This window comes from Ciconia boyciana, chromosome 24 (genome assembly GCF_034638445.1).
Source record: "Ciconia boyciana chromosome 24, ASM3463844v1, whole genome shotgun sequence".
Taxonomy (NCBI): Eukaryota; Metazoa; Chordata; class Aves; order Ciconiiformes; family Ciconiidae; genus Ciconia; species Ciconia boyciana.
In genome coordinates, this window is record NC_132957.1 from 4,552,007 (window position 1) to 4,578,237 (window position 26,231).

The following is a 26,231-nucleotide window of genomic DNA, read 5'->3' on the forward strand; positions in this document are numbered from 1 at the left end:
CCACGCACATTCCAGCCTGGCTCGAGGGACCGCTTGGGGCAGGGGGGAAGGGGAGGCTAATGAAGCCAAATTATTCTCCGTCTTCAAATGTCAGAGTTCAGCACGGTGCCGCTGGCTGGACCGGGCGCAGCTGCTGTGCCGTGGCGATGCCGTGTGGAGGCGAAGCACCCTCTCGGCAGCCGGCACAGAGCGCCTGCGCGCATCCAGCCCGCCGCCAAGTGACATGCATTTTCCATTCCCTGGGCTTCATTACTTCTTGGAACGCAGACCTCGTTCGCTGGGCCATGAGGGGCTTCGCTTCCCTCCGTGTTTATTTTCGCTGCCGTGTGTTCTTTTGCCAGGTGAGGAGCGCAGCCAAGCTGGTCAGGGAAAGCAGGGATGTATGGTTGCGGTTTGGCCGGGCGGATGGGAATCGGGCTCCCTTAAGCGCCGACGCGGCAGTGCAGCACAGCACCTGCTCACCTTCAGGCGCTGGAACCATCCCGCTGATTTCATGGGGATGACACGTGTGCTTAACGCTGCAGCACGTGCAGAGGGGATTTGCTGGATCATGGCCTCGCACCGGTGCTGAATGGCGCTGGGGACAACCAACGCCTCCAGCTGGCGTCGGAGCCGGCTCCCACGGGTGCCGCATGCGTCAGCTCGGCCCGCCGTGCGTGGGAGCGGAAGGAGCCCAAGACTCGTAAAAGAAGGTGTTCAGCCTTCCTCCAAGCCAGACCCCATGTGGCTCTGCTGTCTCCTTCCCGCTCACGCCTGGTCCTCCCGCTTGCTCTTCAGCGCAGGGCATGGCAATACCTACGCCTGCCAGCACAGGCATACGCACACGTATATGTTACCTGTGCTGGATGAGGCGGCACCACTGCTCCGCAGGGTGGGTAACGCTGCCCGGGGGTGGGAGCCCGGCTGAAGAGCCATGTTGTCTCCATCCCGGCAGGGAGGGGATGCTGCTTGGCCGGTGTGTTGTTGCCGGAGCCTCGGCAGCGGCTGCTGCGTCGGTTCAGCTCTGCAGCACTGGGGACCTGCGGGGCTGGTCTGCACCCCAGGATGGGTGGGAGCCTACAGACCTCATCCTGCCCGGGGGGGTCGGGTACCACTGCATCGCTGGGAGTCCCACGTCTCCCCGGGGCTGGTGGCCGGTCTCGGCCATGGAGTTATCTACGGTGGCAACTGGCAGAGGTGGTGTTCAAGGTAGGGGAAGGAGAGGGCGTCTCACCTTCACCAGCCTCCCAGGAGAGACCGGTTATGTCTCAGGGAGCTAAAACATCTCCATGCCTGAAGACAACCGTGGGGAGATGCAGGCAGGGTATCCTGATGGGCCAAAATAAAAGGGAGGGAGAAGGACCAGCTCACGCGACGCCACGGCCCATCTTTACACGGAGAGCCCTGGCTCTGCCAGCACACGCAGACGCACCCCAGCCCGCATGCTTGACCCCTCCCTGGGCTCACACGCTTGCCGGGATTACACGGGGATTAGCAGAGAGCAGTCTACCAGAAATCGAGAGGGAATAAAACCAGCCAGAAGAACAAGCACCGAAAAGCCCACGGCACCCTCCAGACACGCATGACAAGCAGGAGATGGAGCACTGTTCGTCGAGATGCTGTGCGGAGGCAGGGAGCAAGAGGGAGGTCACTCACAGACTCCTCCATAACAATAGCAAATAAAGGAATGGCGAGGCTTTGTTGTGCTGGGGAAAATCTAGCAAGAATTGGGAAAAAAAACCTCGTTGCAGCCAGCTGTCCGCCTCCTCCACCCAGCACAAACTGCGTGGACCGATAGTGCTGCGAGCTGCGAGGAATTCCTGTTTCTGAGCGCTTGCAGGATGAAACGAAAAGGTCGGAGGAAAAGGCAGCGCTGCCAGCTCATGATTTTGTCATTAGCCTCACAGTGTTGGATGCAGATTTTAAAGCCCCAGCTGTGGGAGTCATGGGATACACGAGAGCTTGGCTTGCTGTAAAAGGTACATTGCTAGACCTCATGTTTTGTAGGGGGGAAAAAAAAAGTGAAAATATGACTCAGATACATCCTGATGGCTTAAAATGAAGATCAGAAAGAAGAAGAATGTAAATAGTTTGGAGTTTATTCTTTTTTTTTTAACCCGGTAAGGTAGACTTGTGATTTTACAGGCAGACCACCGCTCTCCACAGTAGGAATACCAGGACTGCCTTGATATACTGTGTGTGCAGGATAAATATATTAAAGTTGTGCGAGTTGCTCAGATGCTGTGCTAACACTGGTCGTAAAAATCACCTTAGATATAAGGCAGGCTCCTTGGGGAAGGGGCTAAGTGCACTCAACAAATAATGAATAGAAATAAAAATAAATATCAAATGGCCCATAAAATCAAGCAATAATGGTAACTAAAAAGTTCCTGGATTTGCTGTGAGAGATAAAATCCCATCAGCGGTATGAAATAACAAGAAATACCCCCTTTTGGTTCCTTCTCCACATGACACAAGTCAGCACGCCTGGTCACCAGAGTAGTTATGGAATACATCTTCCTTCCAGCATCTTATAAATGCATTTTTCATGCTTTGAGAGACCTTCTGGGGTTCAATTTAACTGGGATCTGGGGAACATGTGAAAGGCATTTACAGCGTGCGGCACAGCCTGGTTTTTCCTGCAAGGGAAGCTTCCATCTGCCGACCCGCCTGGGACGGAGAGGTCTGCAGCAAGTGGGCAGCCCAGCCGGGCTAGCCGTCAGCAGGGCTGCTTTATTGCTGTGCATTTACTGAACCAAAATAATGCACTTAAAATATCTATATGGACCTAAAAAAATAAAGGGAAAGCGTTTCTTTTAAACCTTTTAAAGAAGGGGGTGTGCTGCAAAGCTAAAGCTACAGAAAGTGGCCCCAGGAGAAAGTGGAAGGTATCAAATGAAGCAGAGCTGGAGTCTGAGGAAGCAGGACAAGCACGAGGGGTTGGGAAGGAGGGGCAGGAGCCCCCAAACACCAGCAACATGCACAGAGCAACCGTCGAGGTGGGGGGAGCGAGCTAGGGTGGAACTAGCTACACTCCCGCAGCTCCGTCTTGCAGGCAGCACTGCCTGGCAGAAAGGGCATCAGGGTGAAACACCGAGGACGGACTGTCACGGGTGTTGCCGATGACTTACGGCATTAACTTTCATCCGCTGCCTCTCCCGCGTCTCCTGCGCCTCCTCCCGCTCTCCCCGCGCCTCGGTGCGCTGACATCTCCTCTTCTGTGTAGGTCGGGTCTAAAATAACAGGGCCCCGAGGTCCTGGCTGGGGTCTCCATGCACTGCAGCAATACAAATAGCAAATTAATAAGTACTGCTTCCCCTTCTCCCAAAGGTTTTACGAGGCTTAATTAATGAATGTCTGTAAAACGCATTTGGAGCTGGGAATGAAATGTGCTGTGGAAATGCCAAATATTTTTAATGCTCCAGCAGATTTAGAAGGTTTAAATAAGAAAAATACACAGCTTCGCCTCTGAAACAGATTGCTCTCCTTGAAGCGGAGGGCTCCAGAACATGAAGTTTTAATCAGGCTGACTTGAAAGAGTATTTTCACGGCTTTCCAAGTGCGTTTATTCTCATGTACGAGTTTCCCCTTTCCCTTATACAGATGTGGACACCGAGGCATGGTAAATCAAAGAAATTTACCCCCGGTCGTTGGCACAGCCACTGATATGAATAATTTCCTGATTTCCACTGACGACTGGAATGCCCTCTAGACCGTCCGCTCTCTCCAGATGCGCGCCGGCTTTAAAAATTACACGGACCCCGCGACGCTTGGCCTCATCTCTGCCGGTCGCTTTGGGGAGAGCCGGGAGCGACTCTGATGCCGACCATGTGTGGGGACACGGGGAAGGCATCTTTGGCACCTAGACGGCACAGCCGGAGCGCTGCGATCTCTGACGACAAGACTGCACCCTCTGGAGGGTACTGTTGCTCTTGCACAAAACACTTATGGCAATAAAACCTGGTCCATAATCGTCCAGATGGCATGGTGGGAGGCTTCGTCCCCAGGGTGGTGGGGAGCAGGGTTGTCACCACAGTCCTGGGCTGGTTGCACACACGGTGGTCCCTGCAGGAGACATTTAATGAGTCGCATGTGAAATCCCGAGGGAAAGCATTAAGCGCTTGGGTGCAGGCCGCGGGCAGGGGCCATGGGCTGCTGCTGGACAATGGTCGGCTGGAGGGTGCTGGCATGAGGAGGCCCATGGCGGCCTGTGGGGTGGTGACAGACCCCTGGGACCCCTCAGCCATGCGGCAGTGACAGACCCCCCACGGACTTAATCAGCTGTGGGGTGGTGACAGACACCCCCCAAGTCCCCCCAGCAGTGGGGAGGTGACAGCCCCTGAGATGTCTCAGCTGAGGGATGGGGACAGACCCCCAAGTCCTCTCAGCCATGGGGCAGTGACAGCCCTCAACAACCCCGTGGCCATGGGGAGGTGACAGACCCCTGGGCTCCACGGCCATCAGATGGTGACAGGCGTGAGGGGGCTGACAGACCCCTGGGCCCCCTCAGGTGTGAGGAGGGTGACAGACCCCTGGGCCCCCTCAGTCATGGGGCAGTGACAGCCCCCTGGGACCCCTCGCCTGTGGGGCAGTCACACCCCTGGGGCCTCCTCAGCTGTGGGGAGGTGACAGACCCCCGGGCCCCCCCAGCTGGCTGATGACAGCCCCCAGGCCCCCTCGGCCATGGGGAGGTGACAGCCCCCCGGGCCCCCTCAGCCGTGGGGCAGCGACAGACTCCCAGGCCCCCTCCTCAGCTGCGAGGTGATGACAGCCCCCCGGGACCCCGCGGCCGTGGGGCAGCGACAGCCCCCGGGCCCCCTCATCCGCGGGGCGGTGACAGGCCCCGGTGGCGGCGGGGCGGCGCCAGGCCCGGCGGGAGCGGAGCAGCTCCCCGGTCCCCGCCGCCCGCCGCGGGCCCCGCTCGCTCCTGCGCCTTTAACGCGGCGGCTCCCGCCGCCTCCCAGCTTGGGGCCCGGCGGCGGCTGCGGCGCAGCGAAGATGGCGGAGTCCGGCGGGGCCGAGTTCGCCGCGGAGCGGCCGAGCAGGTGAGCGGGGCCCGGGCGCGGCCTAGGCCGGGGGTCCGAGGGCGGGCGGCGGCGGGGCGGGGCGCGGGGCCCGGCCCGGCTGGGCCGCGGCGGGGGCCGGGTGGGCCCGGTGGCGGCCGCGGCGTTTCACCGCCTTCCTCCGGCGCGGACAAGCGCCCCTGTATGAATTTATTTTCCTTTTATTTTTGGCGTTGCCGCTCCTCGGGGCTCCTTGGCGAGGCGGAGAGCCCGGCCCGGTGTCCTGGGGGGGGTGTGGGGGGTGTCCTGAGCAGGGCCCGGCGGCTGAGGGTCCTCTGAAAGATAACGATAATAATTAATAATAACGCTTTCCCTGGCGGAGTTTATGAGGAGGAAGGCTGAGGTTTGAGGAAGCCTCTAAAACAGAGAATATTGTGAGTCACACCTAGACCCCGCTTGGGCAGGGTTTGTAGAGCCACCAGCTTTGTGTGTTTATAGAGACACCAGGTTTTTAGTGTTTCAGGCCCGTTTTGTTGCGCCTCATCCCCTCTGCTGACCCCCTCCAGGCTGCAAACCCCTCCCTGGGTCACTGGTTTTGGTCCCTACGGGGTCACTCGGCCTTCGAAGGCAGCACAAAGTTGGCGGTGGTACCTGGAAGGATGTTGTGGTGGGTGGATGGTTGTAGGTGGTACCTGTTCGTGGAGGAGTTTCTGTTCCCAGGGCTTTTCTATCTGTCGTCATCCAAAAGTTACCGTGTTGGACAGTGTTCAGAAAGTTGTGTTGTCTGTCTCTTGGATGTTATGCTGTCAACCTGTCACTTCGCTTCAAAGCATCGTTTATCCTCAACTTAACTCTCTCTACGTTCACTCCTGAAATAACCACCCTGTATGTCATGCTGCGGAGAGGGAAGCTCTTACAGTCATTGTTCGGTGCTGGAGAAGCCTGTCTGAATTCTCACCTTAAATATATATATATTATTTTTTTTTCTAATGACCGCCTGTGTAAACTATACGCTGCGTTGCCTGGGGCATTTCATTTTATCTCTCTGCACCTCCTTTTTCTTCCCTCTCAGAACAGGAACAGCAGCACTGCTTTCACACGGGTGTCGGTAGGGCCGCTTGCTTGGCGCTCGGGAGTTTCTCAGTGCTGGGTGTGTAGCAGTGAGAAATGGAAGTAATTTGTTTCAGAGCCATGATAAATCACCAGACTGGAGCTGCAGCAGTTCTGTTCCCTGAGCTGTAGCTCCATTGTGTTCCCTATCGCTGTGTGTTTATTTTCTTTGTTAATTTTAAAGTAAAGCCTGTTGAAATTTGGATACTGCTTCTTGTTGGTCGTTAGTCTTCTGTTTTAAAGGATGGATTTATCAGAGAATACAGGGGAGAAACCTGATGGGGGACGTTGGACATGCCGCATCGTCTCTATAGAGCAAGAGGAGAATTTCAAGGGCATTCCCTGTCAACAATGATTCCTTGTTAGGTGCTTCCACTTGTGACTTTTTTGCACTTACTGAGTATTTACTCTCTAAGGCAAAAGGACAAAGTCCTCTCTTGCTGTTACACACATGCCATTTCGGTGGTGCACTGTTACTCAAACAGCACGGACAGAATTTCCATCTTTGGAATTGCTACCGCATGGCTGATGCTAGTTACCCGTAAGTACGCTGGCTTCCCCAAAGCAAGAAAATTAACTTGTCTGCTGGGGATCCTGTGCTTTCATTCGATAAGGAACACGCTGTGCAAGATGCTACGGACAAAAGGCTTTGGATGCACTGATGGCATCAGATAAGGCCATTGCTGTGCATTGAAAAGCAAACAGCCCAAATCTTCAATTTTGAAATAAACTTGCTTTTTTTTTTCCCTCCCCTTCCTCTATGGATAGAATTTAATGAGTTACAAATGGGTTTCATATTTTACTCCCAGCCCTCCGTATCATGTGGAGGGAGAGTTTCAGGCTACATAATTCACTCAGTAATACTGTGCTGCTCCTGAAGATATGCTTGGAGACTGGTGAGCATGTAAGTACAAAGGAAGTGGTGAAATCCATCGGTGCCCTCGGTGAGAGAAGCTCTCTGTGCTTTAGACAATGAGGCGCGTGAACTCTGCTGCAGTGTTGGTGAGGTAGGGTTGTACAAAGCAGGCTGACAAAGATGTAGGAAAAACATCTTTTCAGATGCTGGAGAGGATGTTATCGTGCAGGCCTTTGAGCAGGAGTTAATTGGGGTGTCCAGACAAGCTGTTGAGGAGAGGTGCGCGTCTCTTGAATCGGGAATAATCCCTTGAAGAAAGGAGGGCAGCCAGGTTGTATAAACACTTTTCAAAAACCTCCCTAATATTGTTACACGCTGGCGTGTTTGCTGAAAGCGGTCCCACCTGTCAAAACCAGAATGAATGGGTGGGGAAGACCTGCAGGTCTTCCTTATCTAAAGGTACCTATGTCTGGGTTCGCATCAAGAGAAAGTCGACCTGAACTCCCCTAACCTTATTCCTTCTGAAGAAAGTGGTAGGAGAGAGAGCAAATGTACAGGAGGATGGAGTAAAACCGTGTTGGGGAAGATAATGATACAGGCTGTGAGCCTGCCTTGCTTTCATGTTCCTGTAATCTTATATAGCTTCAATTAGACTTTTTTTTTTTCTCCTTTTGAAACTGTTCAAAGTTTAGTTTTGTGTGGTTTCTATGTTCTATACTCTGCCACATGGCAATTTTAAAACAGATTTAGTTGTTAGATCTGGTAGACGTGGTGTAAATGTTTACGCTCTAATTGAATCACTGTAAAAATAACTGCTGCTTTCTTTTTTAACATTGGGAGACTTCTGAGCTGGAGGTTTTATTTAGACCAAAAGTAAACTTCAGTGATTCTTTAAAGGTTTCTGTCTTGCCTCCAAGCGTGGCTTAGCATTAACTGCTTCGTAAGGAAGAGCCTTGCATCACGGGACAGTGGCTAAGGCGTCTTGTCCCGTTTCTCATTTATACGGAAGATAAATGCTGAACTTGCACAGAAATCAGTGACCTTTAAGAAAAGCTGCTGCTGCACTTCTGGTGGTCTTGGGTTAGTTCAGGTGATGCAGTGAGGGTGGCACGAAGCCTGCGCTGAACTGAACTGCTCAAGGAGCTGGGAAACGTAATGATGTTTAGGATGGGCGCAAGGCTATCAGAAGGTAAGTGCAGGGGATTTAGGTAACGAGGGAAATGGGCTACAAGCAGCCGCAGCGGTAAGGGGATTTGACCCTGGAACTGAATTGGAATTGGTGTTACGATGCCAAGTGCTGGAGCAGCTGCTTGCATCTGCTAGAAAACATGATTTCTTGAGTTTGCATTAAAGGGATGGTGGGTTTTTCTTCTGTTGTCTGCTGTTTCATCATTTTACATTGCTTTTGCTTGAGAAGATCCCTAGCTGCTCCAAGGCAATAATCTGGAGGGTGGAGGTGCAGGGAGAAGAGGAGAGGCGTGCTGCGGGTCACTGCATGCTGTAGTACCTACTCTGCATGTAACTAGTCCTGTCGCTTTTATTGCAACACTGCCCAGAGGATGCAATCGGATGCCGCAGAAACAGGCCGAGACAAACGCTGCTTCAAGTACCTCGTAGTCTGATTTTGAAGTTTTTCTAAGTTTTTCCAAGGCGTGGAGTGAAGAGCCTGGTATGGTTGTGTGGGAGAAGGTTGCTGAGTGATTTGCTTGGCAGAGGGAACTTTCTGCCCTGCTAGGAGCTGCTGGCAGAGCTGAAACGGGCCGTCCCCAGCGGGAATGCGACCCAGCCGTTGCTGACCTGCTGACAAGCCGGGAAGCTGAGACAGGTCCCGACGGATCTTTGGATGAAAGCGGCGGTAGCTGTGCCACGGATGAGCTTCACTCCATTTCTGAAGGCGAAAAGGCGATGCGGGAGTGGGGTGGATGGAAGATCAGGGATGGAGGGAAGAGTGGGGTGGTATCTAGAGGGCCAGTAGTGAAGCTGTGCTTGGGGCTGGGCTGGGTGTCACTTTTGGGGTGGCCTTGGTGGCTCTGCTGTGCTTCCCGACACCACTAGGTGCCTCTCGGCCTTTGCACAGCGGCTCTGCCACGGGTGCTGCTGGGAGAGGTGTGCAGGGTATGGCGGGCGCAGAAAATACCCGCTGCGGCTTCTGGCTGCTAAAACGATCGGGGTGGTGTGTTGTAAAAGGACGGTTCTGATTTTTTTGCATTTTTTGATCCGGCATTGCTGTAGCTTTCCTTTTTCTAGAGCTGGGGTTGGCAGGTTTTGACCGTAAGGGCATATGGTGGGAGAAACGTGGAACTGTTTAAGGCAGTGCTGTCAGCAGGAGTATCGAGTGTATAAAGAGCCTGTACTTAGCCATGTACTGTGGATACACAGGCAAATTTTACGTGGTGTAAAATCCACCGTCCTTCTGGGGGTCCTTGTGTGGCTGGCTGAGCTCGGGAGCAACACAGAGCAGCTGACTTTTTCATTGCTGTGATACTGCTTGTGGCTGCCAGAGTAATTTATATGCTTAGAGTGATTTTTATATTTGCTCAGTTTATTCCTGGCTCAGTGGGATTAGGTTTGGGGCTGACAAGAATATAATCATGGTAAAGTTTGGGGGGTGGGGTTGTATCTTCCCGTTCTCCGTCATTGTAAAAATACAGGTTGAGATTGTGGAACGGCAGGGTGTTGTTAGCGATGGGTGATGTGTGTCGCCTGCGCCGGCTCCACATGCTCTGGAGGAGGTTTGGGGCAGGACTGAGGGCGCCCCAGGAAAATCCCCGCACCGGACAAGATCCTCTGCGGTAGCTCGAGATATGGGTAGAGAGCACAGAAATGGCAGACCCTGGTAAATGATCTTCGCAGCCTGACATTTTGTGCCACCTCCTAGACCCCAGTGCTAGCAGTGTGCAAATTTGGGCTCACGGAGCCCTTACCTGCAAGTTGCATTGTCCACTTCGGTTGCTGAATTAAAAGGACCAAACTGCTTTTCCCATTTGTCCCTGCATCAGCATAAAAATGACTGGCTCTGTGACAGAAACATTTTTAAGAATCTTGTTCTTTCTTCCCCCCCAATTTGTCCTGGGTACAGCACGTACTGACCAGTCCCTCACGTTGAAACTCCATGAGGTGGCACAGAGTTTAATGTGTTCAGATATTTCACCCTCCACTTTTTTGTTCTGTGCTCCATTTTACCAGGCCAGGCAGCTTTTGACAGACATCCAGTTTTATTAGTGCTTTTAGCAGAAACCAAAATCCCACCTCCTTTGGCTTGTGAACAACCTACCGACTGAAGCCTGGGAGCAGAATATATTTGTGTGTGTGTGTCTGCTGGGCCCTGTGTGAGTCCAGCTCAGAAAAAAAGAAAAAGAGAGATTTGGAAATGTCTGGGACTTCTCAGGGGACAAAAAATAATATTTAAAAAAATAAATTGAAAAGCCTCTTGCTTCAACTTGCTGCCTTAACTTTGGGTTATAGGGTTTCCTTGGTTCTAGCTTGGGAGAAGCAGGATAGAGATAAGCATATAAGGGGATCAGTAGGATCTGATTCAGAAAGCACTTAAAAATGAAATATTTTAAGGTACCTCCTGGCTTCTGTGAAATATGTCTTTAATTGCTGTTTTCACTAAATGCAAGGCTGAATCTGGTGTGGGTTGTCTGGCAGTGGAGAGCGTGGGAGCCCTGCGGTGCCCAGTCCCGTCCCAGCATCGGGCAGTCCATCTTTTGAGACCTCGGTGCCCTCTTTGTGAGAGGGACAAGCCTACTGGGTCTCTGTAATACAAATAAAAAAGCTTGGTTTGTTGGGCTTTGTTCTTTCTTTAAATAGTGAATGTTACTTGTTCTCCCTTTGCCAAACGTTAACTTCCCTTAAATTTTGAAACTCGAAGTGTAAAAGACAAAAGGCGAGACTTTTCAAACTTCACTATTCAACTTCAGGCATTTTACAGAAGACCATTTTTTTCACACAAAGTATTATTCCTTCTAAAACTCAGACCAATTTATAATCTCTTCATTTGAGCATTCCAAATTGCTAGTCACTTCTACATGGAGATATTAGTCTCAGGCTTTCTACTTGTATTTATTGCCTGTGATGAAAGAGAGGGTGTCAGGAGAGGAAAATGAGTGGACGCAGAGGAGAGAAATAGGAGAAATTAAGGGAAGGAGGTGGGAAAGGGAACAAAGAAATTGATTAAATTATTTTGCTCGCACATCTTTCCTAAGGATGATTATGTTTCTCTGGAAAACATCCCCTTCATTCAATGTGTTAATATTTAATTAGTTGCTGATCATTAAGTGCTTATTGTTGTTGCTAATTTGGACAGGGAAGCGATGGTAAATGTTGTTTCTGATGGGGTGCTGGTGACAATCTTGCTTGCTGCTGGGAATGTAAGTAGGTTAACAGGGCGGGTATTTTTAAGTCTCATTGCCTGGCAGCATCTAATCTTCCTTGCACCCAAACTTCAAGGAAACCTCTTGATGCCTTTTCATAGGGGGGTGCAAAGGCCATGGGAGTGTTGTCCGAAAGTCTCGACAAGAGTCCGTGAAAGAGCAAATCTACAGCAAAGGGTTTAGTCTTTTTGCCCTAACGTAACGTTTGTTAGTGTGAGGTGCTGAAAACTCATTTTCATCATTTGGGCATGTGATGTAAAGCCTCAAGATCTGAAATATTACAGTAACCATGGCTACCAGTGACTTATCTGAGGGAGTTTGACTTTTGTTTTGATTTTAAGTGTCTTAATTGTAGTTTAAAAATCAGAATCTGAATGTGTTTTTTAGTTAGGCATGAAACTAAAGGCATTAAATGATTTGCATTATTAAAATATCTGTAATGCTGCCTTTCAAAGGTTCTTAAAGAAGGTCCTTAATATTCATACCCTATGTTCTAAATAAAGTTACTCTTCAGCTTTATGTTAGTTCTGCTGCTCTCACCATAAAAATTTTCTTGCAGGCTTGAATGCTCAGAAGGTGCCTCGCTGGTGATTTTGCAATCCCAAGTCCTTTGTTTATCCACAGAAAAGCTGTGGCACTTACGTACTTGATGCATGCGAGCACACACACACCACACACGCTGTTGCTTTTCCTTCCTCCTCTTTTGTACCCCAGCCATGCCCTGCGGGGTCCTACCTTTAGAGCTTGTGTTTACTGTAGAGGCTGGCTGTTGGAAGTTTGCCCTCCTCGGAAACCTTGCCAACCCCCTTGAGTTTCTCCTGTATGAAAAATTACCAAGCACCACCTGCCCAGAGAGTGGGAAAACGTGGGTGGATATTAGCAAAGATGCTGAACTGGGATGGAGAGCGAGCCTCGCTAGCAGCAAACTATCCCTCCTTCCAAGGAGGACCATGTTATAAAAGAAGAGTAGGAAGATGACAGGCAGTTGTATAGCAAAAGATCTTTCTTATTTAATTCAATCACTGAAATGTTGTAATCTGGCCTGGTATAATTCTCTCCATTTGTAATTGTGCAGTAGTTGCAAACATGCTGAAATATGAACTCATGCTTGGTAAGCCTTTAATTCCAGCTTTGATGTTTTTAATCATCAGTACAGATTTGGTAAAAATGATTCATTAGCTTGAAACGCATCTTGGATTACACGTGATGTTGTGGAGAATCGAGGAGGCAGAGACAGGGGACGGTTGTTCTTTGGGACGTTCTTTGTGCCTCATCTGAACTGACTCTTGAAGTATGGCCCTTAAATATCTCTCAGCCCATCAGCTTTAGAGGCCTCTGGGGTGTCCAGCCCTGCATTCAGATGCCTCCTTGCTGTATCTGTTTCTGGTCAAAAAACCAAGCAGGTCTTGCTCAGAAACATGTCAACTAAGGATGTGGTCAGCGTCCTTGGGTCAAGGATGAGCACGTGGCCAAGCTCCTGCAATAGGTACAGCGGCAGAAGGATAATTTCTGGGCTTGTTTGCCTTCCCTGCCTGCTGTCTGGCTGGAACCACTCCCTTAACCCTCGCTTTAATATTTTCACAAGGCTGCAATGTGCGTATGGTTTTGGGTTGATTTTCCCCAAGCTGCGGTCACATACACCATGCTGAACTCTGTCCTGCAGTGACTGGAGAGGATTGAAAGCAATCTGGCTTCAGAGCAGCGGCTTGGAGACAAATCCTCAATCCCATTACTTGTTCCCTGGCAGTCCCTTTTGGAAAATCGGGTACCAGTGATGTTATCAAAGCCTTTGAGGGTGCTGCTCAAAATGGATAGCCCTTCTGAATCGTGTCGATTGAATTCCAGCTGCCCCCACCATTCGTGCGATGGATGCGGTTACATGAATATAAAGATGCCTTTCACTGCTACAGCTATTTCCATATGGAAAGTGGGATTTCTGTTCCGGTAAAGTCACCTTTATACCAATATATTCATGTTAGAGGCCCTGATCATGTAAGCATTTTCAGATCCCCTTCCAGATCACTGTGAAGCCCGTGGGATGTGCAGTGGTAGAGCTGCTTGATGTGAATGTGATTTTTATGTTTTACATTTTCTCAAAGGATAAATTTGCCTGGGTGCAGCCAGACACACTTGACCCCGCTCTGAGCTAGTGTGCTCAGCCCCTGCCAAAGGACGCTCCAGCCACAGAAACCTCCGCAAAGCTCTGCGGCAGGGGAAGGACTTCATTCAGTGCCGTCCTTTTGAGGACAAAGACAAAAAAACGAGGAAAATTCCAGAAGCTCTCCAGCCCTGCTTCCATCAGAAAGGGAAGGGGGAAGGAGCGGAATAAACACTTTCTCACTATTGTGTGATGAAAGGCTTTTATCTTGAAGGCATGTTCTGAACTTCTGAGGAGTGGATGCAACTCTTCCGAAGTTTGTCTGCAAGGCTGTTTCTTCTGTAACAAATTGTTAAGCAACAAGTACACGGCATACTCAGATCTCAAATAAGATAGGGACAGCCTCACAAAGGCACTTTCAGATGTTCAAGGCCTCCTTTTGTGCCTTTTTTTTTTTTTTTTTAGTCTCTGACATCCAACTGCTGCCTCTCTTCTTCCTCTGTTCCTAATGCAGCGCAAGGAGTGGAAAGCAAGGCCGTGTGGCGTAATGCATGCGGTGCTACGGCGTGCTCCGTGGTACGGCAGCCTGGTTTGAGCCAAGCCTGCTTTTATCACAAATCCCTTTTTACTAACTGCGGTGCAAACAACGTTTCTTGCTGTTTTCTCACCTCTCCTCCTCCCGCTTTGTTTTTTGTAGAGTCTTTTACTTGATTTCTCATGCTTTGTGTGGATTTTATTTTGCTTCCAGCTTATGTGTTTCTTCTAAAAATTATTTTTTTCCAGACTGAAGAAAACTGGACATTATCAATGCTTCTCTTACTGTTTGGTTTTGTTTTGTCTTTTATTTCCCCCTGGAGGATTGTGTAATCATTGGGTCCTTTTATTCTATACCTGTAAACAGACAAAGGAACTAGTACAGGGAGTTTTTCAGAGGTGGTTGTTCACAATTACCTATTGAAAAGAATCGCACATGCAAACACGTTTATTCCAGCACAGAAATATCTACCCGCCCAGATTTAGTCCTCCATCTACTTTAAACTTACACTCTGGTTATTAACAGTGGCTGTAAAAGTTAATTGAGAAAAAGGAAAAAAAGAGGAATGTTTGTTCAGGTAAAGCTTGTTGTTTGAAGAGGCACCCACGCTGGGAGGGTTGTGGATATAGTCAAAGCAGTCCTATACGGGTAAGCCCTTAGGCTAGGAAAAGGAATATTTAAAATTGGTCTGAAAAAAAAGGCTGAAGAAAATTCCCATGAGAAGAATTCTGCAGGAGATTAAGTCTAACAAAGTTACAGTAAACTCAGGAGTTACCATCTCCCAGATGAGCTGCCGGAGCTCTCCTCGCTGTGTATTTTACCTGTCCAGCGTGAAGCAAAATGGGTTTGCTCGGTGAATGATACTGTGTTCAGAGACAAGATCGTTTCCTTGCTTATGCTCGATGTTTCTTCCTTTTGACTCCAGCGAATCAAAGCCATTGTTCCAGAGAGGAGAGTAAAATTAGTTTGACGTGATGAATATTCATGCACTCGCTCCCTCCAATCTCTTTCCTCTTTCGCCATGGGGAGAGCTGGAGTGGATAGACATTTCTTGGCTTGCGGCGCAATGGATAAAGGTCTTGTCAGCAACTGACTTTTTGCTAATCCTTTTTATTATAGGAAGGATGTTGTAGCTGGACTCCACTCTGTGAACTAAGACTTTTTAGTATGCTTTGACTTTAAGGTAGGAATTTCAGATCTGTGCTACAAGAAGCACAGCTGACCGGTATCAGTCATCCCAGTAGGAACTCGTATGAATTTTGAGGCGTTCCCAAGCCTGAGGAGTTTTGAAACGGACTGCAAAGATTTGATATCTGCATCCTGCAGCATCCCAAAGAGCTCTAGAACTACTCTCACAAAGCGGCTGCCCTCTCAGTGCTCTGATGAACATCACAGATTTCCCCTAACTCGCCTCTTCTGTAAAGCTTGCAGGAAATTGCAATCCGATAAGTTAGGCAAGTAGCAAGTCCTGTCTATTGTTCCTTATTGTTTGAGGATTGTTTACATCCCCTTTTTGGTTGTCCCATCTCCCTGACTCTTCTCTGACCTTGCCTACTTGTTTCGTCCATTGTGTGTGGCTTTTGTTGTTGTCTAGGTAGCGAGCTCTTAGGGACAGTTGTTAGCAAACGATGGGATTATACAGCCCCTAGTACCCTGGGACCTAGTCTCTGTAGGGTTTTTTTTGGCTTTGTTGGTTTACTTTACCTAAATAATAATACCCCTTAAGTACAGTACTAAGTGCACTCTCCCACTGTGGACTTGGGAGCAAGTAATGCAGCTTTCCAGATTCGGTATGATCTGCTTGGGACTTTTTATGTCATGCTTCCATAAAATATTTCTTAAAACACAGAGACCAAATAGCAGGATGCTTCTGAAAACATAAACCCCATCCTGAATACTGGCCTTGTGCACGTTTTCTTCCCAGAAGGACTGGGATCTTGATCCTGAAAAGTAGTTCGGAGTTGGATTAAATTTGCAAATGAATTTAGGATTTCATGCTTCTGTTGGCATGAGTGGACCCTGTTTGGTGGGCAGGGCGTGCTGGCCCACTATCGCCTTGCTCAGGAAATCTGTAGTTATTTTCAGAGGAGCGCAGAGCATCTAATAGTCTTTTCCACTTGTGCAGAGATACTGCTGATGTTCACCTCCAAATGCAGCGTTCTCACTGACAAGTGCATCTGAGGCCAAGTGAATCTAGGCACGATGCTCTCCACGCTGTGGAACATGTGCGAGAGGCATTGGGAAAACCAAGGAAATATTTACACTGGGAGGGGACTGTTTACAGTGCAGTTCAAACAGTTGACGTTATTTAGAGCAGCCAGTGCTATGTAATATTTTGCTTTTGCTCTTCTCATGAGGGTCAGGCATAAGGAAAGGATCAAATAGGGCTAGCAGGGCCGTCCTTGGACGGTACAGAGTATCTAACAGCTGCAGTCAGGATAGGTGGTGAGAAGAATAAGCAACTGTGATTCAGTCTCGTGGTTGAAGTCAAGGTCAGGGTGGACTCTGGGGTAGTTGTAGTGTGGGGACACCAATGTTCGTTGGAGATTTTGGCCCCACTAGCTGATGTTGGGATGGTCTCTGAAGCCCATGTGTGCTGCAGCGTGACGGGTTGTCAGTAATGCGAAAGTATAATTTAAAAATTTGGAAGTCTCTTTTGTATTGGGAGAAGGGAATACAACTGAGGTACTGATGTCATGATGTTCCGTGTGGCTATTGAGCTGGGAATTTGCGTTCAAACTGCTTCGTGTTACAGTATCTTCCCCAGCATGCTTTGTAGGTATACCACATATTGTTTTAATTTAAAACCAGCCTGTCTCTCTTGTTCTGTTTTTAGCATGGCTGACAAGAACAGCACCCTGAAATGCACGTTCTCTGCTCCTGGCCACAGCACCACTCTACTGCAGGGACTGGCCTCGCTCCGAGCTCAGGCTCAGCTGCTTGATGTCATCCTCACTATAAATAATGAAGTGTTTCAGGTTCATAAAGTTGTCTTGGCTGCCTGCAGTGACTATTTCAGGTGAGAATCCGATAGGGAAGCAGGCATTTCTACCTTTCCCATTGGTTTTCTGTTTCCCCATCCTCCCCCACCCCAACCTCCCCACCACACCCCAAAATCACACCCACGCACAACCCTTTGGAGGTATGGTTTGCCCCACGGATGTTGGTGGGATTATTTGCAGGCATGTAGAGGCTCGGAGTCAGTCCCTCTGCACACAGATGAGGTTGGTTTGACTACAGCCGCTGGGCCAAGACGCAAGTTCAAGCCCAGGTCTTGAACCCCACCTCGGCAGCATTGGTAGGTGCTCTGCCTGCTGAAGGAAACAGGCTTTTGCCCTGGAGCTACTTGAGCTGATTTTGAAGTGGCAGCGAGGGCTCTGAAATGAGTCATCCCATTGAACGATGGTACCCATTGTAAATACACTCGTGTTATCTTTAAATACCACTGATCTGTCTGTAGTGCTTACTGTTCACAGGCTGAAGAGTATGAAGCATTTTGTGTGTGCATTCCCCAGACGCCCGGGAGACAGGGGAGAATTGTCCCATCTTGTGTGGGTAGAAAACTGAACCATGGAGATGAGTTTTTTTCAGCCAAATTAATGCAGAGTGAGCCAATTGCATAGCAGGAAATTCAGTCTTAAGCGAAAAACTGTATTCATCCATCTTGCCTCTGTCAAACTCTGTTGTAACGGTTCTCTGACTTGGAATGACTTCTCTTTTGAGTTCGGGATCTTTTCTGGCAGCACCAGTAGCAGCATCAAGTGAGGGGCATGCTGGAGGCCACAGGTATGGGGAAGGTTCAAAACAACAGAGAACTCGACCTGGGTGTTGTTCTAGACTGCAGGTCATAGCAAGTAAAGGTGGAGAAGGGCTGTTCAGCGGGGTTTGCAATCCCTTGACATGTAGGTTCCTTCCTGACCTGAGCAGATTGGTTTGCAAGAGGAAGGGACTTCAGTGTCCTTCGGCATACCTCTTGTATCCCTTTGCCCATTTCTTCAGCTGCTCTGATGATGTCTGTCTTATGTACACACATATTTTCTAGGCTGTTCCCTTCTCTCTCCCTTTGGTAACATAAACCTTCCAAGCTTATCACTCTCCCTAACAGGCATGCAATTAATGATGGAGCCGATCTCCCACCAAATGCTAATAGCACTATTTGTATTCATAAATGCTGTATGCAGTGCCACTGCTAGTGTGTTTTCACTGTTGAAATAATAATTGCTGAGTAGGTTTCTTGTTATAACTTCTGTGGTGCTAAGGAAGGTTGTCCTGGGGAACAATGGCAGAATAATCTAGCTTTTGAAAATAGTCTGTTTTTATGCAGAAGGGAGGAGGGAAAAGAGTGAAACTGAGGCATTTATATAATCAGCATTTTAGAACTGTAACACTTTTTAAAGGAATTGCATTCTATTTGATGATTTGTCTTCATCATGGCAACAGTAATGCCTTTCTTTCCTTATGCACGTTCAGCTCTGTATAGCTAATGCACAAGTACACATATGTCTGCATATCCTCTGGGGCGAGGGATCAGGGCAGCATGCTGTTCTGTGACATGGGATATGCAAGGGGATTTTAGCAGAATGCTCTCATCTGCTATATGGACAAATAATTGCGAACAGTATTCCTGGTCACTCGGTTACAGAAAGCTGATTTCCTATGCAGATATTTCCTTATTTAGGTCATTTAGGATTTCTTGGGTTTATGCTGGACGGCAGCAGGTTTTCTAGCCTGGTTTGGACAGGAAACTTGGAAGTCCTGTCTTTTGACAGTGTTCCCAAGATATTCCTTTATTCCTGTGTTGATGTAGAAGAGGAGGGTCTGTTCAGCATTTTTTCTGACTAACTTGCACCTTAGAGTCACTGCAGCTTCCTAAGGCAGCTCTAATGACACTGTGCCTTCACAATGAATTTACCTTTCTGATGGAGAAGAGTAGGTTATCGATGGTGGAAAAAACAGCTCAAAATGTGCAGGCAGCTGGCAGCAGTTTAAAAGGTCTTTTGTATGACGGTCTGTAGCCTGGCTGTGATGCGTGTACGATGGCAGTGAATGGTGAAACTCCATGTCACAGTTCTTCCAGCAACCTGTTTTGACTTTGGCTTCCCCAGAACTGCTCTGCTACTGCTTGTTGAATACTACACAGAGCGCAAACCTTTGCCCCCGAGCTACCCATATATAACAAAACCTGCTGAAATTTAATGTAAATGTATAAAAAAACAAATGTGCAGTTATGTCCCCATCACGCCCACAGGCCCCGTAGCTGGGAAATGCAGCACCGCTCTAGAAGAGCGGTTTACGAGATGTCTGCGCGCAGTCCTTGGCGTGGTATGTGCTTCCTGTGGAATTTAGAAGCCTCCCAAGGAGGTGATCTAGGGCCTAATCTCTGCGTGGCTTGGTCAACTGATGTGCTTGCAGCTGTGCTGTAACAAAATCTTTTTTTTTTTTTTTTTTTTAATTGCCTGTTAGCCCCCTGCCGTCGTACTGCAACATGACAGACGTTTTCTGAAGTGGCTGCAACTCCTATTTTCTTAAGGCATCGGGAATGAACCTTGAAGGGGAGGTTCCATTGTGATTACTGAAGCCGTTCATAAGATGTGTTGCATCTGCAATATTTAAGCCATTTGTAGCTAGCCTACGATATAACGGGCTAACTGAAATCTTTGCCTAAAGGCAGTGCGGCAGGCAAGCTCAGAGGATTGCTGACCTCCTAAACACAGGTGTCTTCCAAGGCGTATTCTTTCTTTGTGCTCACAAATCCTGCATACTTAAACTCTTTAGGGTGTGGTTACCAATCTCTGCTGGTGCAGATCCCGTTGTATCCTTTGGTTGTTGAGTGTCATGGATTCATCGGTGTCCAGTGTACTGCACTCCCTGCTCTGGTAGCTCTACCTACTTCTTGAAGCTTTGTCCTGTGGTCCGCTCTTCCTTATGCTGCCAGTAGGATTGAAAAACTTAACTTTCTGATAGCCGAATATTACTTCTTAGTGCACTGTTTATGCAAGCTTTATGTAAGTAATTGCATACTTTAATTTCTCCTGTCTTTTAGAGATTTAGCCTTGATTTATTCTCCCCTTTCCCCATCCTCCCTAAGAGAATCAGTATGTTTAAAAAAACAAAAATAAAATTCTGAAGTGATACATCATTTTACATGTATTTAAAGGGGGAAAATTTTTGCTTGTGTTTTTTGACCTCCAGGGCAATGTTCACAGGCGGGATGAGAGAAGCCAGCCAAGATGTGATCGAACTGAAAGGTGTATCTGCAAAAGGACTGAAACACATAATAGACTTTGCGTACAGTGCTGAAGTGACTCTTGATCTTGACTGTATTCAGGACGTACTGGGAGCTGCTGTCTTCCTCCAGATGGTGCCTGTCGTGGAGCTCTGCGAAGAATTTCTGAAGTCTGCCATGAGCGTAGAAACGTGTCTCAATATCGGGCAGATGGCCACCACCTTTAGCCTCGCATCCTTGAAGGAATCAGTAGATGCATTCACTTTTAGGCATTTCCTCCAGATCTCTGAGGAAGAGGATTTCCTCCACCTGCCGCTGGAGCGCCTTGTTTTCTTCTTGCAGAGCAATAAGCTGAAAAGCTGCAGTGAAATAGACCTCTTCCGTGCTGCAGTCCGCTGGCTGCAATATGACCCAACCCGCCGTGCCAATGCCAGCCAGGTCCTCTGCCACATCCGCTTCCCACTGATGAAATCCTCAGAGCTGGTGGACAGCGTCCAGACCTTGGACATCATGGTGGAAGATGTCTTGTGCCGGCAATATTTGCTGGAAGCGTTCAATTACCAGATCCTGCCCTTTCGTCAGCACGAGATGCAGTCCCCTCGGACCACCATCCGCTCGGATGTCCTATCCCTCATCACCTTCGGCGGCACTCCCTACACCGATAATGACCGCACTGTGAGCTGCAAAGTCTACTACCTGCCGGATGCCAGCGTGCGCCAGTTTAAGGAGCTGACGGAAATGGAGGTGGGCAGCAGCCACTCTTGTGTGGCTGTGCTCGACAACTTCGTCTACATCGTAGGAGGGCAGCACCTGCAGTACCGGAGTGGCGAGGGAGCTGTGGATATCTGCTACCGTTACGATCCGCACCTGAACCAGTGGCTGCGCATCCAGGCCATGCAGGAGAGCAGGATCCAGTTCCAGCTCAATGTCCTCCACGGTATGGTCTATGCCACTGGTGGGAGGAACCGGTCGGGGAGCTTGGCCTCCGTAGAGAAGTATTGCCCCAAAAATAATGAGTGGACTTACGTGTGCTCCCTGAAACGCAGGACGTGGGGGCATGCTGGAGCTACGGTAGGAGACAAATTATACATATCAGGTGGGTATGGCATTTCAGTGGAAGACAAAAAAGCCCTGCACTGTTATGACCCCACCGCGGATCAGTGGGAGTTTAAAACCCCAATGAACGAACCCAGAGTTCTGCATGCCATGGTCAGTGCAAATAATAGGATTTACGCTCTGGGAGGCCGCATGGACCATGTTGACCGTTGTTTTGATGTTTTGGCTGTGGAATATTATGTGCCTGAAACAGACCAATGGACAACGGTGAGCCCTATGCGTGCAGGTCAGTCGGAAGCCGGCTGTTGTTTACTAGAAAAAAAGATTTATATCGTAGGAGGGTACAATTGGCATCTGAACAATGTTACAAGCATTGTGCAGGTGTATAACACAGAAACTGATGAATGGGAAAGGGACCTACATTTTCCAGAATCTTTTGCTGGGATAGCATGTGCTCCTGTTATACTACCGCAGGTAACGACCCAGAGATAACTACGCGCGACTGCGTCGGCCCGTGAAATCACCTCGTGTTGCATGTTATCAGGATGCTGCGTTGTTTCTTTGTTGTTTGCAAATGGTATTGTGCATTTTGTGGGTGAGGGAAGGAGAAAAATAGCTTGCGTTCCCTCCTCCATAAAGTCCCTCCTCCTCTTATGTAGTGTTCTGGCAAGCATGTTTCATCAGAAGCACTTGTCAGCTAGTTAGACTTAACAGATGTTACAGCTGGAAAAAGCTTTTCTCTTTTTTCTTTTTTTTGATGGGGGGTGGATTTTGCCAACTTTTCATCTTTTTAACAATGTTACACATTGCAAACATTGACAGCTCAGGAGTAACTAAGTACTGTGGTATGTTTCAAAGAGTTCAGGTGTGATTTGTATTAATAGCTCCAAAAATCATTGTATGTTGCTTTTGTCGTTTTTTAGCAAACAAAAAAACCAAAACCTGTATAACATACTGACCTCCAGAAGCAATAAAGGGACAGTGGGAGCTAGAAGAAGAGCTCAGGTGCTTGGATTATGAAAGCATATTCTTGCTTTTCAAAGGTGACTGTTTGTTTTTTTTTTTTTTCCCCCCTCCTAAAAGGGGAATACTTATCCCTGCACACCTCTGGTCTCTGTTGGTTCTTCATTGCTTGGATAACACTGCAATTCCAGATCCCTTCCTCACCCCCTCCAGATAGCAGCATGATACTCTGGTCCAGAAATTCTTCCTTAATGGGGGCATCCAGAGTTTGCAATGCTAAAGCCATGTTGATAGCTTGATTATGTATAAACAGGCATGATTTTTTTTTTTATATAACCGCCAAAAATTTGTTTGGCTTTTACTGGCAATAAGAGCTCTGCAGCTGCTCGTCTGGGCTGACCCACCAAAGCAGAGAGCACCCAGAGTTTCTGGTTTAGGACCCCGCTGCCTTTGCCTTTCCAATCGCTCTACTGATACACATTCATCCAAACTCTTTTCGTACAGTACAGGAGGTGGGTGCTACTTGTTCATAAGCTTGAAGGTTTTCTCTGTTGACTTGTAAATAAGATACTTGGCATCCTAATATGATGGAAGTCTAAGTGGAACAGGGGTTTTGTTGTTGTTGTTGCCAGTGGGTATTTTAAATTAAGAGATTCATTTTAAGATGACTCTGTCATTTTTGTAAAATCTGTGTTTACTGCACAGAATACTGTTACTTCCTGAACTTTCCTTTCCTCCAAGCTGTTTTTTCTCATTAATTTGACTGATTAATGAATGGAAAGTTTCTTCTTTTATCAGGCATTCTGTTTCAAGGGCTTTGTTTTGTATCTGTGCAAGTTTGATTTTGATGTATGCAGTCTTCTTTTTAGAGAAACTCTTGCATTCTGCTGTTAAATACTGTGCTGTAAACTTTAGAGACAATATATAATGCCTGTTTTGCTAATGAATCATTGATCAGGTCTGTGTAAAGCATGAACTCCATACCTCAGATTCACTTAAAGATATTTTTCTCTAATAATGAAATCAAAGCACCTTTGGATGTGATACGGTGAGGGCACATGCTCCACAGTTAAGCTCTGCGTTCTAAATTTTAGATAAAATGATGCATAGTTTCATCTGTTCCTATCTATTTGTTGGTTTGCCACTAATAAATTAATGAAAAGTACTTGTTGTGGTATAGTATGCTAAAGTCAGTGGGCAAGCTCTACTTTCTAGCTCTTAGGCAGTTAATTTACTCCATTCTCTGTTCATTTGGTCTGGCATAGAAGCTAGAAACACTGCAGAGCAGTCTTGGCAGATAACAAGCAAATTTTGAAAGGATGAAATGTAACTCGATACAAGCTTCAAAGTTAGAAAATAATGGATTTTCTTTTTTTTAATGCTTCCATATGTTTATGAAAAGGGTACTTTCTTAGGTTAGTAACAAATGGAAGGTTACTTGCTTTCCTATTTGCGGAATATGATTAATCCTCTTATGAGTGTGTCATTCCTTCATCATTGCCTTCCTAAAATACTTAAGTATTCTTCCCGATTTTATTTAAATTTTCCTACCAAAAGCATTTCTATGGCAGCAATTGATGGTTTGGGTGTTCTCTAATAACTGAGTTTTTTCTGAACGTGCAGCCTTAGTGCTCATAAGCCACGCCACATCAGATGACGGGAGAACCCATGCGATGACCATAGTTGGCATCTCTTCATAAGGAAACCATGCTTTATTTTTCGCTTCAAGCTTCTAAGGTACGTGTGTATGTCAGGAGGTAAAGCATATTAGGTCTCACTTTTAAGGTCAACCTTGCGAAAATAAACTTAACCTCTGTATTCTTTCATATTGGAATGGTGGCTTTGCAGATAGGAGGATACACAAAGCCATTCTGTAACTGTATTTAATAAACAACTGTTGCCTGCCATGCGGCAAACCAGCCCGGTTACCCGCGTTCCCATTCCCTGGCACTGCGGAGCGGGTGCTGGGAAAGGTTTCCGGATTCTTTCACTGAGACTTGTGATAGAGCCCTGCTGTGCACCACCTCTCTTTGTTACTGGAATGTTCTTTTTATAGCAATATAAATAATTATTTTTCATAATGTTAGCTAGAAATATTCTAGCTGTTCTAAATTTAGCAGAGACTGGCTAAAACATTTGTGGAAGTGCATATCATCCATATTGATAATAAAGTTTGTTTTACCCCTGTGAAGTATGTAGTTGTGGCTCTGGGCTGTTCTGTGCATAACCTAGTAGTTATTCTGAAAATAAACGGGTTTGATTCTTTTGCTGTATTGCAACAACTTGACAGCTAAATGAGGGTCTTCACATAAATATCTAAGTGATCGTGCTCCGTGGCTGGGTTGGAGGAAACGCTTTGCAGGATGCCCCACATGAAAAGCAAGTGGACTGGGCTCCTCTCGTCTTCAAGAATGAGCAAAGCCAGATAAATGTTTGATTGCACTCGGAGTCATTTATTAGTCTCAGAGCAGCAATAAACATTATAGGGGTAAACCTGATTTGGTACATTTTAAAATACCCTTGAACAGATGGGGAACAGTAAAAGCACAGCATCATTAGTTCTAGGTATTTGCAGAGTATGCATGTCCCATTAGGGACCCCTGTCATGGCCAGGATAATAGCTTCTGTCTTCTCTGATGTTTTATGGGCCTGAAATTGTACTTAAAACTATAAAGAAAGAAAGCACTAGAACTCTTGGCAGGGTGCAGAATAGCTAGAGATTGGGAATGTCTGCATCCTATTAATGGTGTCATTGACCCTTTTCCAGAGGGTCTGTCGGCTCGGCAATCCGACTGTCATTTCTCCTATCCTAGAACCTTGCTAATTCGCACAGACGTGTCCTAGCGTTCGTACTGAGGTCCTGGAAGTTTAATAGCAGCGGAAAATTTCATTTCTTTGATTTACAATGAATGAAGGCACTCCCACTAGCTCTTAGTACCCTGGTGCTGATTTAAAATGATGCTGTGCAACAGAACTGCTCGGGACCTCTTGAAAGCCACATCAAACCTAGTCAGACGTTTCCACTTCCATGTCTGTGATAAGGTCTTTAGTTGCTGAAACTCTGCAAACTTTAGGGACATTTATCATGCTAGGATTATTGAAGCCAGACTACTGTCAGGATAAATAAAACATGTTTCCCAGTGCAACTCTAATTATGATTTTTAGCCAGTTGTGTAATGTGCAGAACTTTATTTACAATAAATCTTCCAGTTGCTTGCATAAATGAATGAGATTTCATCACTTGTGACTTAAGGATGAGGAAAAGTTAATGTGGCTGAATAAATTTACAGTCTAGCCTGGGTGTGTTGGCATGTCAGGCGAGTGAGGGAGCAGAGCCGGCTAGCGTTGCCTTCCTAAGAGGGCTCACCTATCTTGAATTTCACCTGGGAGCATATAGATATATCATATAGACATCTCTCCCTTCAAGTTATTTTTTACGGAGACAGCTTAGATTCTACTCTGCATGTTAATGGTGAGTAGGCACAGTATCTTCCCACGGACTCCAGAACTTTTGTTTCTCCTTCCAAACTAATAACTGAGTTTCAGTAACACAAGTTTGGCACTTTTCAGTTTAATATTTAAACTTTAGGGAGTTTCACAGAGAAGTTTTAAAATGTATTTGTGGGGTGGGTACGATTTCAACTGCTCCAACATTGAATGTTCCATAAAATGAACACGAAATGTGCTTTCTGCTTGGAAACAGCTGCTGGTTTATCTGTGCAACCTGAAATTAGCCTCAGATTGTAAGACAAAGGGGTAAAGACTTAGTAGAGAGCGATGGTGGGGGCCTGCAGGAGGGCAGCATTGGAGTAGTGTGTGCAGTTTGCAATGGAAAGTAGAAAAGCTGTTAGAGCAAAAGTTTTCAGAAGGTTTTATAAGCTGTAGAGAGCAAATCAAAGGTTCGTGGCTTGGTCCCTGAGGCTTTGCAGTTGCTATTTCACACCCAGGCCCCTGTCACGTAATTAGCTAGAACTAGTTTATATGGCTTCTTAAAAAATGAAAATCTTTTTTGCTTGTTTATGCAGGCTA

General features: G+C 47.4%; 1 protein-coding gene across 6 annotated transcripts; it reads left to right on the forward strand.

Moving 5' to 3' along the window:
* The first annotated feature begins 4,768 nt into the window (after positions 1-4,768).
* Positions 4,769-25,380, forward strand: KLHL26 (kelch like family member 26). 6 transcript variants are annotated; one of them, XR_012039618.1, is made up of 5 exons: positions 4,769-5,024; positions 16,794-16,976; positions 20,150-21,525; positions 22,163-22,282; positions 23,826-25,380. XR_012039618.1 is itself a non-coding variant. In XM_072845763.1 (4 exons), the coding sequence occupies exons 1-4, from the start codon at positions 4,978-4,980 to the stop codon at positions 22,195-22,197; spliced, it is 1,641 nt and encodes a 546-aa protein (XP_072701864.1). In that variant the 5' UTR covers positions 4,769-4,977; the 3' UTR covers positions 22,198-25,380. The 6 variants fall into 6 exon arrangements, 4 of the variants coding, with proteins under 4 accessions (XP_072701864.1, XP_072701866.1, XP_072701862.1 ...); XM_072845763.1 differs by having other exon boundaries at positions 22,163-25,380; XR_012039617.1 differs by having other exon boundaries at positions 4,771-5,024; positions 20,150-22,714.
* The last annotated feature ends 851 nt before the right edge of the window (positions 25,381-26,231 follow it).

Coding starts and splice junctions, on each gene's coding strand:
- KLHL26 (XM_072845761.1), top strand. CDS start 4,978: ATGGCGGAGTCCGGCGGGGCCGAGTTCGCCGCGGAGCGGCCGAGCAG. Junction 5,025..16,793: donor GCCGCGGAGCGGCCGAGCAG/GTGAGCGGGGCC, acceptor TTCTGTTTTTAG/CATGGCTGACAAGAACAGCA. Junction 16,977..20,149: donor GCCTGCAGTGACTATTTCAG/GTGAGAATCCGA, acceptor TTTGACCTCCAG/GGCAATGTTCACAGGCGGGA.